The 16,480-nt window shown below is 46.8% G+C and overlaps 2 protein-coding genes across 2 annotated transcripts; both read left to right on the plus strand.

Moving 5' to 3' along the window:
• Positions 1-7,069: 7,069 nt before the first annotated feature.
• LOC123155002 (uncharacterized) lies at positions 7,070-7,692 on the plus strand. The gene has a single exon (XM_044573586.1). The coding sequence runs from the start codon at positions 7,106-7,108 to the stop codon at positions 7,475-7,477; it is 372 nt and encodes a 123-aa protein (XP_044429521.1). The 5' UTR covers positions 7,070-7,105; the 3' UTR covers positions 7,478-7,692.
• A 2,121-nt stretch (positions 7,693-9,813) lies between these two features.
• LOC123148385 (adenine DNA glycosylase) lies at positions 9,814-12,836 on the plus strand. The gene is made up of 7 exons (XM_044567780.1): positions 9,814-10,274; positions 10,379-10,438; positions 11,120-11,236; positions 11,325-11,422; positions 11,739-12,283; positions 12,354-12,457; positions 12,541-12,836. The coding sequence occupies exons 1-7, from the start codon at positions 9,909-9,911 to the stop codon at positions 12,631-12,633; spliced, it is 1,383 nt and encodes a 460-aa protein (XP_044423715.1). The 5' UTR covers positions 9,814-9,908; the 3' UTR covers positions 12,634-12,836.
• The last annotated feature ends 3,644 nt before the right edge of the window (positions 12,837-16,480 follow it).

Consider the following 16,480-nt stretch of genomic DNA (forward strand, 5'->3'; position numbering starts at 1 on the left):
GCGGACCAGTTGCAAGCTCGACAACAGCCCCGCAACTGCATGTCCCCCAACATGGTTGCAAACTGGATTTTTGTTTGTCGGAGGGGGCGCCGGGAGAGGGGGTCGGTTAGTTGCAAGCCTGACAACAACCCCGCAACGGCAATTGCTGCACCCGACCGCAACTGCATGTCCCCCAACATGGTTGCAACTCGACTTTTGTTTTGTCGAAGAGGGCGTCGGGAGAGGGGGGCGGGTCAGTTGCAAGCCCGACAACAACCTCACAACTGCAAGTGTCGCATTCAATCGCAACTGCATGTCTTTTTAACCCGACTGCAACTGGACTTTTTTGTTCTGTGGAGGGGACGCCGGGAGAGGGGCGGGCCAGTTGCAGGCTCGACAACAACCCCGCAACTGCAAACGCCGCACCCGACCGCAACTGCGTGTCCCCTAACATGGTTGCAACTGGACCTTTGTTTTGTCGGAGGGGGCGGCGGGAGAGGGAGCGGGACAGTTGCATGTTCGACACTACGAATGCAACTGCAAGTGTCGCAACCGACCACAACTGCATGTGTTCGAGTCCGACCACAACTGGACTTTTTTGTTCTGTCGGAGGGGCGCCGGTAGAGGGAGTGGGCTAGTTGCATGCCCGACAACATCCCCGCAACTACAAGCGCCGCACCCGACCCCAACTGCATGTCCCCCAACATGGTTGCAACTGGACCTTTGTTTTGTCGGAGAGGTGACGGGAGAGGGGGCGGGATGTCCGACACTAGGAATGCAACTGCAAGTGTCGCACTCAACCGCAACCGCATGTCTTCAACGCGATTGCAAATCCGTGGGGTTTTGTCGGGGGTGTAGGCAGTTGAAAGCATGCCACTAGGCACACAACTGCCAATGACGCACCCGATAACTCTTTGGTGTTTGTCGGAGAGACAATTGCTCTCTATCACTAGGTATGCAACTGCAAGTGTTGCACCCGACTGCAATTGCATTTTCTTCAACGTGAACTATAACTTTGTGGTGTTTTGTCGAGGGAGGGAAGCTGTATGTCTACCACTAGGCACACAAGTACACTGTCGCTCCGACTGCAAGGATATACTGTTTTTCTCCAAGAGAAAGTTGCATGTCTCCCACTAGGTCTGTAGCTGCAAACGTCACCCAGGCTGCAAGTGCATGGCTTTAATGCGACTGCAACTCTATGGTGTTTTGTCGGGGTTGGAGCAGTTGCATATCTGCCACTAGGGATGCAACTGCAAGTGTTGCCCCCTGGCTGCAACTGCATATCTTCAGCATGTCTTCAATGCGACGGCAACTCCGTGATGTCTTGTCGGGAGGGGGCATTTGCATTTCTGACACTAGTTTTGCTACTAAATGCAACTCTGTGGTGTATTGTCGGGAGAGGGATATTTGCATGCCTGCCACTAGGCCTACAATTGCAAGTGTCATCTCGGACTACACCTGCATGTTGCCTTGGTGCCTGCTGATTAAGACTTATTTAAATCTCAATCGACTGGACCGTATCCACACCCCATTATTTACTTTGTTTTCATATTTAATATCTTTTTATTTTTATTTTTCTATTTATCTGAAAAGAGGTGTTTTGATATTTTTTTAAACGCCAGTTGCACCTCTACATCGCATGTGTAACTGAATATGATTGGCTCTCTTATTTTGTCTATTTGTGGATGATAGCAAAATTACAAATAGATGAGACCCAATCAAAGGAAAAAAAATGCAAGGTAAAGCTATCATTAAATAATGCTAAATATTTTTCTAATTTCATGATGAATTTTTCAAATAATATTGTAGATGAGACCCAATCTAAGAAAAATGGCAAGGTAAAACCATCATTAAATAATGCTTAACATTTTTTCTAATTTCATGATGATTTTTTTCAAATAATACTATACATTTTCTAATGGCACTCTATTTAAAAAAATACATGATAAATATTTGTGAAATTGCATGAACACATATTTTTTAAAAATATCACGACTAATGCTTACATTTTCTAGAAACAAAAATAATGTAAATATGAATGAAAGGAGAAAACTGAAAAGTAAAACCGGATAAAATTGATAGTTGACCGCATGTTAATTTTTTTGCACGAACAACCAACTAATACATCTGGCCGGTGCACCACACATAGTCAATGGAGCAGCAACACGGAACAAAAATACTGCCCAATCTCTGGCCCAACGCAGCTCAAAAACACACAAAGCAAAGACAAACAGGGCAGCCCAAAAAAGAACCAGCTGCGACATGGTATGGGCTGGATAATAAAGCAAAAGAAAAAGGTGACGTCAGCTGACTGAGACTTCATCTTAGTTGACCGAGACGTAGACAAACCCTTGAAAGATAGTAAGCCTGCAGTATGTTTCTAACGATTCCTTCACCGATTATTGATCTTGTTTCTAGTGATGAGTGGCTATTGCGGTTTTCAAAACATGATACAACAAAGGCTTTTGTATGTCTCGCTTTCTTTTACTGCCAGTTCAGCGTTATTTGCAGGGTCCGATGGATGACCTGCAATCAAAAGAAGACGGCAATATGATTTCCACTTTCCAATGTAGATTTATTTTTTTACTCGTCGCTTTGTGTCACTGTTGTCTCTTCATTATACTGCCTATTATTTTTCTTAATAATTACTCTCTCTGTAATTTTTTATAATCTAAAAGATCTTATAAAAATTTACGGAGGGGGTATCAGATATAAGACACTCTTACATGTCTCCTCTCTAAAAGATGTGAAATCTTCTATCTTCCCGTAAAAGCAGGCGTGTGGACGCTAGTTGTTTTGCCCACACTTAGCGTATGGGCTGATTCTCTTAAAAACCACACAAAATGTGTGGGTGGACTTCTTAACGCCTGCACATGTGACAGTTATCGTCGTCCATCTTTTATCTCCCCGTAAAAGAAGAATTCCTTCCTCTATCGGTCTATGAGATGTGGATGTTTCGTTCCCTAGGAAAACTTGGCGACCCTCGTAGGTGTAGTACGTACCTTACCGTAAAAACAAAACGTAGGTTTACCACAGTTCGTTTGCTATGTTTTTTGTTTTTTTTGGCTGTGCTATGTTTGGTTTTTTACTAATGGAAAATTTGCTACTTTCGCATGATTGTTACCTAAACAATTAGTAGAGGCGGAGACTGGATTGTCATTTTGCCTAGAGGATACCCAACCTACCTAGGGGTGCCAACCATGGTGTTTCTTACTTTCATAGCATCCTATTATTGGCATGACATGTTCACTACTCGTTGCTCGCGCATGCGACGACCATAAGATGAAAATATGACGACATATTCGTACTGCTTGCAGGCCTGCTCTGAGAGCTAGAGCTTGGACAATTGCCTTAGGATCACGTCGTCCATTCCATTTTGTCAGAAGTGATTCCTACCACCCTGACTTTGTGCGAAGTCAGTACGAGCAGCAGGCCGGCAATGTTTTGACGGTAAACATGTCATCTTTTTTGTGTGTGCCATGAACGTAAAGGCATCTTCAACGACATCCCGTAAATTTTCTTCCGCATCTTTTTATATACAGCCCACGAACACGGATATAAGAGGACGTCATTCAATCATAGCCATGTATATTTCAACCTGCATTTAAGCAAATCGAACGAATTTCATGCAAACCAGCGGGTATATTCATCAAAGTTCGGATAGAAAATAGTACAAATTATTCATACATGGCATGCAAATTAAATCTAGTACAACAATGGCTCAAATTCGACTAAATTCTGAATGTCCAACAAGTTTTTCATCAGCGGATCATGTCCTTCCACACAAACTCCTTCTTCAGCTTTATCCAAGAATGTGTGTACGTAAATGGTCGCCCATCTGCCATGTGGTACACAACGGCAACGCGTGCCGGCTACATATAATGCGTAGAACAACATTGAGTGAATGAATTAATCAACAAGTTGAGCAAGAGGAAGCAAAACTTACGATCTGCTGCATGCAATGGTCACCTTGCCTTGAGCTGACGAATCACGTCGCAAAACTTGGTGACGCTGGTCTGGATAGTGTGCCAATGGTACGACAATGACCTCCCGTTACAATGTTGAATGATGTACATGTCATAGAGCGCAGCGTGCTTTCGTGTCTGAAACGTTTCATGCAGTTGCTGCCAGAAGGCCTCCCCTTTGCTCCTGCCTACGAAATCCGCGGATACGGCCAATCACACATTGCACAACAACTCATCCTCCATGGCCGAGTAGCTCACCATCTTTCGTACTCGAAAAAACGACATAACATTTAAAAATAAGTTCAACGACATTTGACCAAACACCTTCTGGCCGTGGTGTCGGCCATGGAGTTCGTGGACAAGGGGACGGAGTGTACCTGAGTACAAACGGCTCTATGATGGACAACTCCGTTGTAATGGCGAGCGGGCGCGTCGGTGCTGGTTTCGGACATCCGGCAATGCCTCTGTGGCGGCCGGAGACGTACAACAATGACGCCGGAGGTGTAGGGTGTAGATGCAAAGCAAGGAAAGAAAGAACGGAGTGAAAGAAAAGAGGATTGGGAGGGGGATTGGTTGGGCGGGATGTCAGAGTCCTATGTGTATGTTGTCCGGACTCCCATAAACCTTCCCCACTTTGTTTCTAATTTGTAGGCGAAAATGTGTCCGGACCGTGTCGTGGATCGATACAGGACCACATTAGATAACTTTTACGAACTGAAAAGATGCAGACGGTTTACGGGTCTGCTTTGAAGATGCAGGGGCTCCGGTGAGCGTGCCCGGAGCACCCTCTGGACACGACCAGATATGAGCGACGATAACAACGTGAAGCACAGAGGAATTGGCTTGGTGCAGCGCACCATGCGCGATTCTCGCCAAACAACGTGGGAAAACCGCATGGTTTCAAGAACCTGAGTTCATGCTGGCCTTTTTCACGTCGATGCGTCAACGACGTCGATCTCTGCCTACCGCCCGGCCGGAGAGCTGAAAGTGAATGAAAGCCGTCATACAAGTTGGCCGGACGAGGTGTGTAGCTGGTCGAGTTTGCGGCCATCATTACTCGTGACAAGCTGCTCCCGTGACTTCAGAAGCCAACGAGAACGAGCCGCGGCCCCTCGACCGGCCGGTAGGCCAGCCGCCGCAAGGGCGCACGACACGACGGCGACGCCCAATCACCGAATTCCACCTCCTCCGATTCCACGTCGATCTGACGTCCAATGAGAGACACCGGAGACAAGCGCAGGTGCCCCGGCCGGTCACGGAAAAACACACGTCCTCAGTCACATCGGCACCACGTGAGACTCGGCGAAGTGCGGTCCGTCGGCGCGCCACGATCTTTCGGCCGCCGCAGCGCACGCTCGACTCCGAGCATTGGGAGCGAACGGGCTGCGGCGGCAGAGGACGAGCCTTTCGCCATCGGTGTCGCTGCGCTGCCGCCGGGTTCACCCAGCACGGAAACATCTCACGGGCCCTCGCTAAACTCCGCGTTTGTCCCGGTTCCGGGCCTCTGGTCCTCTGGGTGAGTGGGAGGGCAAATTTTTGTGTTTTGACCCTTTTTTAAAACCTATTCAAAATTTGATCATAATTTGAATTTTTTTTAAGTTCTAACCCTTTTGCTATCGTCAGAGTCTATGGCGGTAGGGTCTAACAGCCTACCACCAGGGACTTTGGCGGTAGGAAACATCGCTACCGCCAACTGGGCTGGCGGTAGTCTGCACAACCCTATCGCCAAGCACCTTGACGGTAGGCACGAGCACACATTATGTTCAATACTTAGAAGGTTTTTGGCGGTGGGGCTTGCAACCCTACCGCCAGGGACATTGATGGTGGGCTGTTATACCCTACTGCCATGGTCCCTGGCGTTAGCAAAAGGGTCAGATTTCGAATTTTTTTCAAACTAGGATCAAATCTTGAATAAGTTTCAGAAAAGGGTCAAAACACGAAATTTAGCCGACTGGGAGTTTGCAGAGCAAACTGTGCACTTGTTCACACGAGCAAACTTGCAACAGTGCGCACACGAGAGATGCCAACGATCAGTTTACTCTCTTGTTCTTGTCTGAGTATAGGGTTGGTGCTATGCTAGATTCCGTCCCTGCTATACTATCTACAAGTTCCCGGTTAATTATGTAGGCTGAGGAAGGAATGTGGTTAGATCTGGAATATTTGGTGGTATGTCATGTCAAATGCTCTAGTGTAAGGACACAAAAAGTCTAGTAGATCTGGTAATAGCTAATTGACGTTTGTAGTTATTTGATGAAGATCTTGTTCCATTGTATTTGCAAGAATCTCACATCTCACTAGTCAGCCTCAGCCTCCAGCCTCAGATTGACAACATAGCCTATGGAAGTAGTGGCATTTTACAAGTGGTGCGCATTTTCCTACAAACCTCATGAGTATAATCAAATAGTCTACCAAGTGTATAGTACAGCCCACACATTTCCGACAATGGGGATCACCTAGACGGGTATTGGACTTCCATCCCTGTCCTCGTCATAGGCTCCTCATGCACATCCCCGTCTTCATCCTGGTCCGCGGTGATAAAAACTTTACCATCCATGTCCATGTCGGGTTTTTCATCCTTCAGCAGAAAAAACATTGTTTTAGTACAATAAACAACATGTAACGCATTTTGGGCATATTTTGTGGCTAGGCTAAGGTTTTCTTTGTCCTTTTGGGGCCAAATGGTCGGGATGGGTAGAAATTTGGCTGGAAATGAGTGGAAAATACCTGGGGCTTGCTGAATTAGAGCTCACATATAAAGCCTTTACGGATAAAGTGGGTAACGGATACGGGTAATGCTATTCTATCCCATCCCCGTCTTACCTCTTGGGTAAGGTATCCAAGAGTTTCTCATGTGCGTTAAACTAGTTCATCCATGTCTCTAATCATTAAATAAATAGAGTAATTGCCCATAGGGAAGCGGGTAAGGACTGATCATTGCCGAAATATGTTGAATAACGGTGACTACGAACATGGGTCTACATGGTGTACGTCCCGGTGCACCCCTGGCCTGCCACATCCCACTCCTAAGTCTAGTCCAACAATAACTTACACCAGTGAAGGCATCTCGCTGTATATATAAGCACACCAATGCGGTCAGCTCATCATATACCCCATTTGTACACAGCTTCGCGCCAGTCCCAGCAGTGGTTAAGAGACGATCAATGCTGATCCAACAGACGAACTGCAGCAAGCCCCGGCGGCGAGGTCGCCGGCGTGTGCGCCGCAGCGGTGGTGGTGTCCGGCTGGGCTTGCTGCTCCGGCTGCGCGTGCGGCTGTCCGGCATCGTCGGCCTGCTCGTCAGGAGCGTGGAGGAGCTCAGATGCTGCTCCGCCCGTGGCAAGATCGGCTGCTCGACGTCGAGAGTGCGCAGGCCGGCGGCGTCCCTTGGCGGTAGCTGCCGTCGCCGTCCGGCGCCGGCAGAGAGGAATCAGAGTTCCTTCTACAACGAGGCCATAGCAGACTGCTTGGAGTTCATCAAGAGCAGATCGACCTACGTGCCTGCGAAGGATGATAAGATTGTCAGTTTGAATTAGATTGACTGTGTAGTCTTTCTTTATGGTGAAGTTTCTGCTCTTGGAATTGGTTTTACCACTTTTTTGGGGAGAATTTAATTAGTATTTTCTTAGTGTTCTATGTATGTTTACATGATTAGTTCTCGAAACAAAACAAAAAAAATGTTAGCACCCATCAAAAAATTAATCAAGATTAGGCGCCCTAGTTCAAATAGGAAAAAACAATCAAGTTTAAGTGTGAATGTGTGATTCTGCTTCGTCTTCTTTTGTTCTTGGAAATCAATCAACTTGACCAATCATCTTTCTTCTTCTTTTCTATGGTCATGTTCGCTTTCTAACAGCGGCACTGCCCTGACATCACGAAAATTCATTTCTATCTCTCGAGAAAGATATTTGTAAGTTTCGGTGCTTGAAAATGTATATCTAAAAAATCACAAAATGATCGTGGGCAAACACAAATGTAAAATTAATTTGTTTTCGGAAATAACGAGACCTAAAAAAATACCTAGTTGCATATATTGAAGTTTGCACATATATTATTTAAAAAATATGTGAACATTCTAAAAAACACATGAACACTTTTTAAAAAGTACATGATCTTCTTTCTAAAATATTAGAGCAATTGTATAATTATGAATAAATGCATGAAAGCTTTTTTTAATTTCATGGAAATTTAAAAAATGTTTGAACACTTCTCTAAAGTACACAAACATTTTAGAAAGACGTGAACAATATTTAAAATTACATGAATATTTCTAAATATGTGAACATCCTTTTATCATTATATGCAGCGAATGATTTTCTTAGTTGCATGAATGTATTTTTAAATATCCAAACACTTTTAATTAATAAGTAAATGCCACGGGGATTTCACGGCAATACTCATGATTTAGGGTATTTTGTGAAGCAAGGCGCATGAGGAGGATCTAGTTACGGGATTCACATGAGTGATTTACCTAGGTTCGGGTCCTCCGTCTTAGAGGTAATATCCTACTCTTGCTGAGTGTTTTCATCAAGTCTCGTATGATGATTTAAAAGTGTTTGAATCTATGAATATCAACATGTGTATCTACCCACATGCTTTCTGCCCGCTCAAGGGCGCCCTAGGCCCACCTTATATAGGGCTGAGGAGGCGGAGTAGTACAAGGACCGAGTCGACCATGTAGCTGTAATTGAGTATCTGGATCGGACGGTAGCGGTGTCACGACGCCATCCCCTTCATTAAGTTGTTGTCTTGGCTGCTCGCGGCGTCCGTGGTGATGGATTTCGAGTTGTTCGTTGTCGTGTGGTGCTTCTCCGATGATGTCTGCTTGGTGTGATGCCAGCCCCTGCTTGGTTAGCATGGGTTGAGGATTAATCTAGGACCACCGCGAAGATGTCTGTGTGGTGCCGACGCCGCATCTCCGACGCCCTCTTCAAGTTGGGGGTGCCCGAGTCCCTGCGCATCGCCGTCGTCGTGGCCGGCAAGGGCAATGGCAATGCTAGGGGCAGGCAGACCGTGGCTGCATCGACGGCTGACACAGCCCTACGCCAGGCACCATGCGATGACCGGTCAGGGCTGCCGCGGCCTTACCTGCCCTTCCGCGACCCTTACGACTCCGACTCCGACTCCGACTGGAGCGGTGACATCAACGGACCGGATAATGACGGAGGTGCCACCAGCCAACCCCGCCATGCGCACGAGTTCATCGTCCGAGACCTGATGTAGTTTAGTTTAGATTTTTTTAAAAATTTTAATTGAACGGATGAATATGTACGGTTTATGTAAATATATCAAATTTTTAGGTTCGGTCTACAATAAATTCGTTTGGTTTGCATGAATTTAGCTGTTTGATTCAATTTTCGTTTTAAATGCGAGTGAGCGTTTTGAACATACGATTGGATGGCCGGCCATTGCACCGGATGCGTCCGCCGAAAGATAGCGTTTGTGGGACGGACGGGAACTTGGTGCTCTCGGGTTCTGGCACACCCTATATGCGCCAAATTTTTTAGTAATTAGAAAAAAGTTCAAAAAATTATAAATCTTCTTTGGAATCAAACATGATCAGGTATTCTACTCGTATAAAAAGTTTGAACAAGAAATGATTCATTTTGACTTCAGGGCAAAAAAGAGAAGTTTATGACGATAATATAGCGTGTATAGTATTTATATATAGCGTTTTTTGCTAAATCTTCAACCCAGAATGCAACGGAAGTCATTCTCCGATGAATCTTTTTATACGACTACAATACTTGATCATGTTTGATAAAAAAAGATTTGGAATTTTTTGAACCTTTTTTAAAATTATTAATTTCTTTTTTTTATATAGAGTGCGCGGGTACCCAGGTTCTCCTTTTGTATTTTCGTTTGGGGACGCCTTGACATAAAAAGACTCTTCTTCTTCGCTCCCGACTCCTCTCCCAATCCCTACTGGCGCCAAGGCCCTCGACATTTCAAAATCGAGCTCCGCCCATGGCCAAGAGCCCCAAGGCGACCACCAGCCGGCGGCCCACCAGAAAACCGCGGGCCTCCCCCGCTGCCGTGCCCCCCTCGGCGGACATCGAGGACCTGGCGCCGTCGGGTGTCCTGGCGGGGCCCACCTCGGCGGCGCCCGCGCTGCGCTCGGGGTTGCTCCGGTGGTACGACGCGCACCGGCGCGACCTTCCGTGGCGATTCTCCGCGGCGCCGGGGCGCGAGGGCAGGGAGAAGAGGGCGTATGCGGTGTGGGTGTCGGAGGTGATGCTGCAGCAGACGAGGGTGCCCGTCGTCATCGATTACTACTCCCGGTGGATGGCGCGGTGGCCCACCGTGGAGACCCTCGCCGCCGCCACTCAGGAGGTAAGAGAGAAACGCGCTCACCCCCTGCGCACGAAAGATTCAGTCTTTGATGCATATTTTGCGGGTGGAGATCGAATGGTTGATTCGGGGTTTCCTTGTTGCAGGAGGTGAATGAGATGTGGGCCGGTCTTGGGTACTACCGGAGGGCACGCTTTCTTCTGGAGGTGAGATTTGTATAAGCTGTTACGCGTAGAACCCTAGGAAAGGGGTGCCCATTGTAGCACTGTTCAGTAGTTTCTGCAACCTTCGCAGTGCCCATGTCCTGTTTGACGTTTTGCTTGAGAGAGCTTGGAAGTTGATTCAGTTTCTTGTTTTCCCTTCAGACTGCTCACAGTGGGGAGTAACTTGCCGATGTTACTAGTATATGTTACTACCTTCATACTAGTGAGTAGTAACATATGAGTGGTATCATGAAAGAGTTCATTTATTAGGCTATAGACTCATTATGCCTTGAAATGTGTGATGTTACAGGAACTACCTAAAGTTACCACAAACCCCTCTCTCCTTATTAATTAGCTGCCACATAAGCAATTTTGTATTGAAATGTGTGATGTTACTAGTTAAGTTACTCCCATTGTGACTAGTCTCAAATGAGGGAGGTTCTTGAGTCTTGTTGCATTACGGTCAGTGGCCAGTGCCAAGTTGTCAGCTCATTGGATAACGTTTTGGGTAGTTCAGGTGACATGGGTATTCAGTAATTGAGCCTTTTTCTTCTGATTGACTCCTCATCTCATAAATTATCTTCAGTGGAATCCTCAAAACAAAAACAAAAAAATCTTCAGTGCTTCTTGGTCATAGAACGTTGCAGCATAGTGGATGACGTGTTTCTATTTATGGGGAAATAGGGAGCAAACCAGATTGTGGAAAAGGGGGAATTCCCTAGCACAGCATCAACACTTCGTCAGGTTCGCGGCATCGGGGATTACACAGCAGGCGCCATTGCCTCCATAGCCTTCAATGAGGTTGTGCAACCATATAGCTTGTCTTGAAATAAGCATCTTTGTGCTTTTTTGCATATTCAAATGATTTTGCTTCATTTCTGTACTATAGGTCACCCCACTTGTGGATGGAAATGTTGTACGTGTTATCAGCAGACTTTTTGCTATTGCTGATAACCCAAAAGAATCATCAACAGTAAAGAGATTCTGGTAAGTAGCACGATCCTCTTTGATCCCTTGGAGAGCAATGAAAGAGTTGACCGTCGTAGTAATTTTTTTATGTTGTCATATATTTGCAATAATGCTTAACATTTAGTGTAAAATAGCATCAGTGTGGTAATTTATTGTCATTTTTGTTCTGCACCAAACAGCTAATCGGCACAGTACTGTGCTATACCCTCAATGGACATTACCAATTGCTGATGTATCAATTTATAAGCTTGTTTTGTGGCTGCCAATCTCCACCCAACTTAAGTGCAAGCTGTATCCAGTTTTGGTTCCATATTGATACATTTCTGGATCATAGGGAGCTCGCTGGTCAACTGGTCGATCCATCAAGGCCAGGAGACTTCAACCAAGCAATGATGGAACTAGGAGCAACATTGTGCAGCAAGACTAAGCCTGATTGCTCCCAGTGCCCTGTCTCTGGCCACTGCCAAGCGCTTGCGCTTTCCCATGAAAATCCGTTGGTCGGAGTTACAGACTACCCACGGGTGGTTCCGAAAGCTAAACCGCGTCGTGATTTCGCTGCTGTTTGTGTTGTTCAAATTGCACAAGGCTTGGAGCAAGAGACGGCAGCCGGCAAATGTAATTCCTTTCTCTTGATAAAGAGGCCAGAAGAGGGCCTGCTTGCAGGGCTCTGGGAGTTCCCATCGGTTCTTGTTGACGAACGTAAGACCGACCCGCTCAACAGGAGAAAAGAGATGGATAGGTATTTGAAGCAGTTGGTTGACATAGATGTTGAACAGGAATCCAATCTGGTCCTCAGGGAGGATGTTGGTCAGCATGTTCACATTTTCTCCCACATTCGCTTGACGATGCATGTGGAGCTGATGGTTCTCAAGATCAAAGGTGGGTCATGTGCTGCCCTCACTAGCAGTTGGCTTCTAATGTTGCAACCTAATTAATTCTTCTATTGTAGGTGATGTGGGTCAAGTATGCAACAAGGGACAAGGTAGCACGAAACTGAAACTTGTCGATGAAAGTTCAATCGATTCCATGGGCTTGACATCGGGAATTCGGAAGGTAATTGCAGTTCAAATATCTGGAATGTCAAAATTTCCCAGGTTTGTTCAGAACTGTATGTAACATGGATGCTTTCACTTCAGGTTTACAATATGGTGAAGGCTTTCAAGGAGAAAAAACTATTGGAGCAAAGCCAAATGCCCACGAGGAAAAGGAGCAGACGGCAAAAGCAGTAACATAAGCGGTTATATTACTTGTAAGATTATTTTGTGTGTATCTGGGTTGCTGACTCAGCACATGAGCGAACTGTTGCTAGAAAGGCCGTTCAAATTTCCAGCATTCCTTGTGAAAACTTATCCCTTGAGTTTTTATGTTCTGCTGTTACCTCGAGGTAGATTCCTCTTCCGAAGAGGGTTTGTTTGGTCATGAAACGGCCTTTTATACCACCCCTAATCATCAAATCCGTTTGCAAGAAAAGTTCTAGGCATTATATTTTTCCAGGAGAATTGATGTATTTAGCATTTTTCACAACTGTATAAGTTTATCACCACGGATAAATAGAGGAAGCTGGTATCATCATGCAACCCGGTTTCTGTACTTTGTTGTCTGGCTTCGAAAAATGTGCTCCAACTGAAACACCACGAATCAACAGTTGAGTTCTTAGAAGCTGGTATCATCATGCAACCCTGTTTCTGTACTCCCTTTGTTTTTATTTAGTCCGTGTATTAGCTTTAGTCAAAGTCAAGCTTTGTAATTTTTGACAAAGTTTATAAACAAAAATCTTAATCTATGGAATAACAAATCAATACCATTAGATTTATTAATGAATGTATTTTCACATCATATAGATTTGTTATGATAAATGTTCATATTGTTTTCTATAAACTTGATCAAACTTTACTAAGTTTGACTTCAGTCAATTCTAATGTGCAGAGTAAATAAAAACGGAGGGAGTACTTTGTTGTCTGGCTTCGAAAAATGTGCTCCAACTGAAACACCACGAATCAACAGTTGACTTCTGTAGGATTGAGTCTCGAGACAGACAGTACCATTCCGGCAGCTCAGACCGTACCATTTCGGCAGCTCAGACCGTGCCGTCTAGCCCGGACCAGCACAAGGTTTGCACAGATCTTGATTCCGAATCGGACTGTGCCAATGTTGACTGAGAGTTCTTTTTCTGAAAAGTACTCACTCTATTACATGTTCACCCTAAGTATAAAGCACTTCAAATATACATCAAGCTTCATGGACCACCGAACGACCAATGATATCGTTAGGCCAACTCCACCGCGCGACCTCATCCTATCCGCGTGCGTCCGTTTGGGGTAAAACGGACGAACCAAACGGCCCAGCGCGCGGGCGCAAACGGACTTTTGTCCGTTTTCTGTCCGCTTTCGACCCATCCTCAGCCCAAGTTTGCACTGCTTTTGGGATGAAACGGACAGCACGCGGACGAGCGGGCCGTCTGTGCGTGTCCTCCCCTGGCCCGCCCGTCGGTGGCACAGGGGCGCCTTTTTCTATCCGCCCCCTCCCTCCCTCCGGCCGCACCCCTCCACTCTTCTCCACTCTTCCCCACTCTTTCCCTCGCTGCTGCCATTGATTTGCGCACCCGCCGGTCGCACGCTCGCCCAGCCCCTTCCCCTCGACGCCCCTGAGCTACCCAACCACGGCCACCTGATTTGCGCACCGGCCGGCCGGATTTGGGGTGGATCCGGTCGGTCTTGAGCTTGCCCGGCTGTGGGAGGCCACGCCGCGCCATGGACTGGCCTGGCGCCGGGCCGGAAGGCCCGGCAGGGCCGCAAGGCCACGTGCAGGCAGTGACTCTTCCTCTAGCCGCTCGAATCTACACTGTCGGTGGTCCGCCGGCAGATACACGAATGGCGGTCGGCCGGGCTCGGTGCTAGCCCAAAAGCTCGTCGGTGCACCGTTGCCACTCATTAAGTGCGACCACTGCCCAAAGAAGGTCGTGCGCCGCGTGTCTACAACACCGGAACATCCTGGATGGGTGTTCATCAAGTGCTTAAATGATGGGGTATGTGCTCTTTTTAGCCATCCTGGATGTGTGTTCATCAAGTGCTTAAATGATGGGGTATGTGCTCTTTTTAGCTTCGGTTTGTGCTCTAGATTTGACTAGTTGTGCTAACTTCAAATTTTATTGTGTAGCATGGATGCAAGTTTTGGTATTGGGAAGAATAGTACATCGATATATTGATAGAGCGCAATTTAGTAGATGTTCGTGCACTTTTAGCTAGCATAGAGGTTGTAGATGAGACAAGTGCACTTGTTGCTAGATTAGAGGCTAGACACGAGACTAGATGCGAGGAAGCAACCTCTACTTCTTTAGACTCGAAGAACAAAGAAGCATGTAAGATCGAGCCTCCTCTGCAGATAAACAATGAATGCATCGAGAAGGCACTAATCCAACTTACAGGAGCAGTTATGGAAGTTGGATATCTTCTAAAATGTATTCTTGTGGTTCTTTCTTTCTTTGGTCTTACTTTTCTATTCAAAATTTGGTGATGTATTCCCATGTACCAAAAGTGAATGATGAAAAAAAGTTAAGGGCTTGCAAAGAAAAAGGTACGCGGACAGGATGCGGCCGCGCGTTGGGCGCACAACCACCGCATCCCAGAAACGGCCTTAGAGCTTGCTAGAAGAAACCATTCAAACATGGCTAGCGCCCCCAATTCTTCCTCCCGCCCTCACGGCTCCGAAAAAGGCGATTGGGAAATATGTTCAGTATCCCATGCCTAGCTGACCAAGCTCTAGGTGCAAGGCTACCTTCCCCCTGCAGATCTAGTCACGGTGCGAGCGGGATTAACTTCTTTTACGGGCGAAGCCCTGACGGAAAATTTCCCGAATCCTTCAGAAGGGGAGCGAGTGTGCTTTGTTTCCTTTCTCTTGAGAGGCGTTGGATTTCCAATCCATCCTTTCCTCCGAGGTCTCCTGGAGTATTATGGCCTCCAACTGCACAATCTCACGCCGGGCTCCATTCTGCACATCGCCGGCTACGTTGCTCTTTGCGAGCTATTCATGGGCTGCGAGGCTCATTTTGAGCTATGGAGGAAACTGTCCTGCCTCGTCCCTCGCTCCCAAAAGGTATCTATATTCGAGGTGGGCGGCGCCGAGATATGGCGCATAGCCGGAAACCTATCTGGCACGCCTAAGAAGGTGTTCGAAGAGTGGCCCTCAGAGTGGTTCTATATCGAAGATGTCGTTCTCTTGGACCCAATCTGGCAAGGCCTTCCTGAGTTTTCCAGCGCTCCACTGAAGAAGCGCCACAGCTGGCGCCCTCGGAGCCTCGAGGAGGAAGATAGTGCGGAGGTCAAGATGTTAATGGGCAGGATAAGGACACTTGCCCAGTCCGGATTATCAATAAGCGAGGTAATAGCAATTTCCATAATGTGAGGTGTTCAGCCACTCCAATTCAGAGGGCTCCCCATGTGGCACTATAATGGGGAAGATGACGCCTCACGCTACGTACGGAAGGGTCCGGATACCCCTGCCGCCCTGGCCACAATATTGGCCGATCTGTATAAAGGGGAAAAAGAGGAGTTTACTCATCTCAAACGCCAAGAGGGATTCTCTATGTACAATCCCCGTAGCTGGGTGAGTTTTAATCCCACCTCCTTACTCAATCCTTTTCCCGAGTCATGTTTAATTGACATCTACCCGTCCATTCTTAATAGGAATGGCAGAAGGCTATCACGGAGATTTATAGTCCCAGTCCACAGCCGAAGGACCATAACCGGGACCTCGATCCTGGATTTGAAGAGGATCCAAACATATTTGTAGAACTCAAAGAGGGAGTCTTCTACCAGGCGAGCTATGACAGCACAGAAGTGCCCATCGTGGCCGATTATCCTGGCCTCCTTCCTGCCTCACATGTAAGTAACCAGGAGACACCTCCTCCGAAAGAGCTTCCTCGTACGCCTCACCCACTGCACTATCTCGTGCTCCAAAGAGGAGGCGCTCGACGCGTCATGCCGCACCAGAGGCATCTCATAAGAGAGCGGCTCCTACGCCGGGCGGGTCTTTGTAGAGGAAGGCAAATGACAACATGGCTGAGCCTTCATCAAAGAG

Source organism: Triticum aestivum, chromosome 7A, assembly GCF_018294505.1.
Source record: "Triticum aestivum cultivar Chinese Spring chromosome 7A, IWGSC CS RefSeq v2.1, whole genome shotgun sequence".
NCBI lineage: Eukaryota > Viridiplantae > Streptophyta > Magnoliopsida > Poales > Poaceae > Triticum > Triticum aestivum.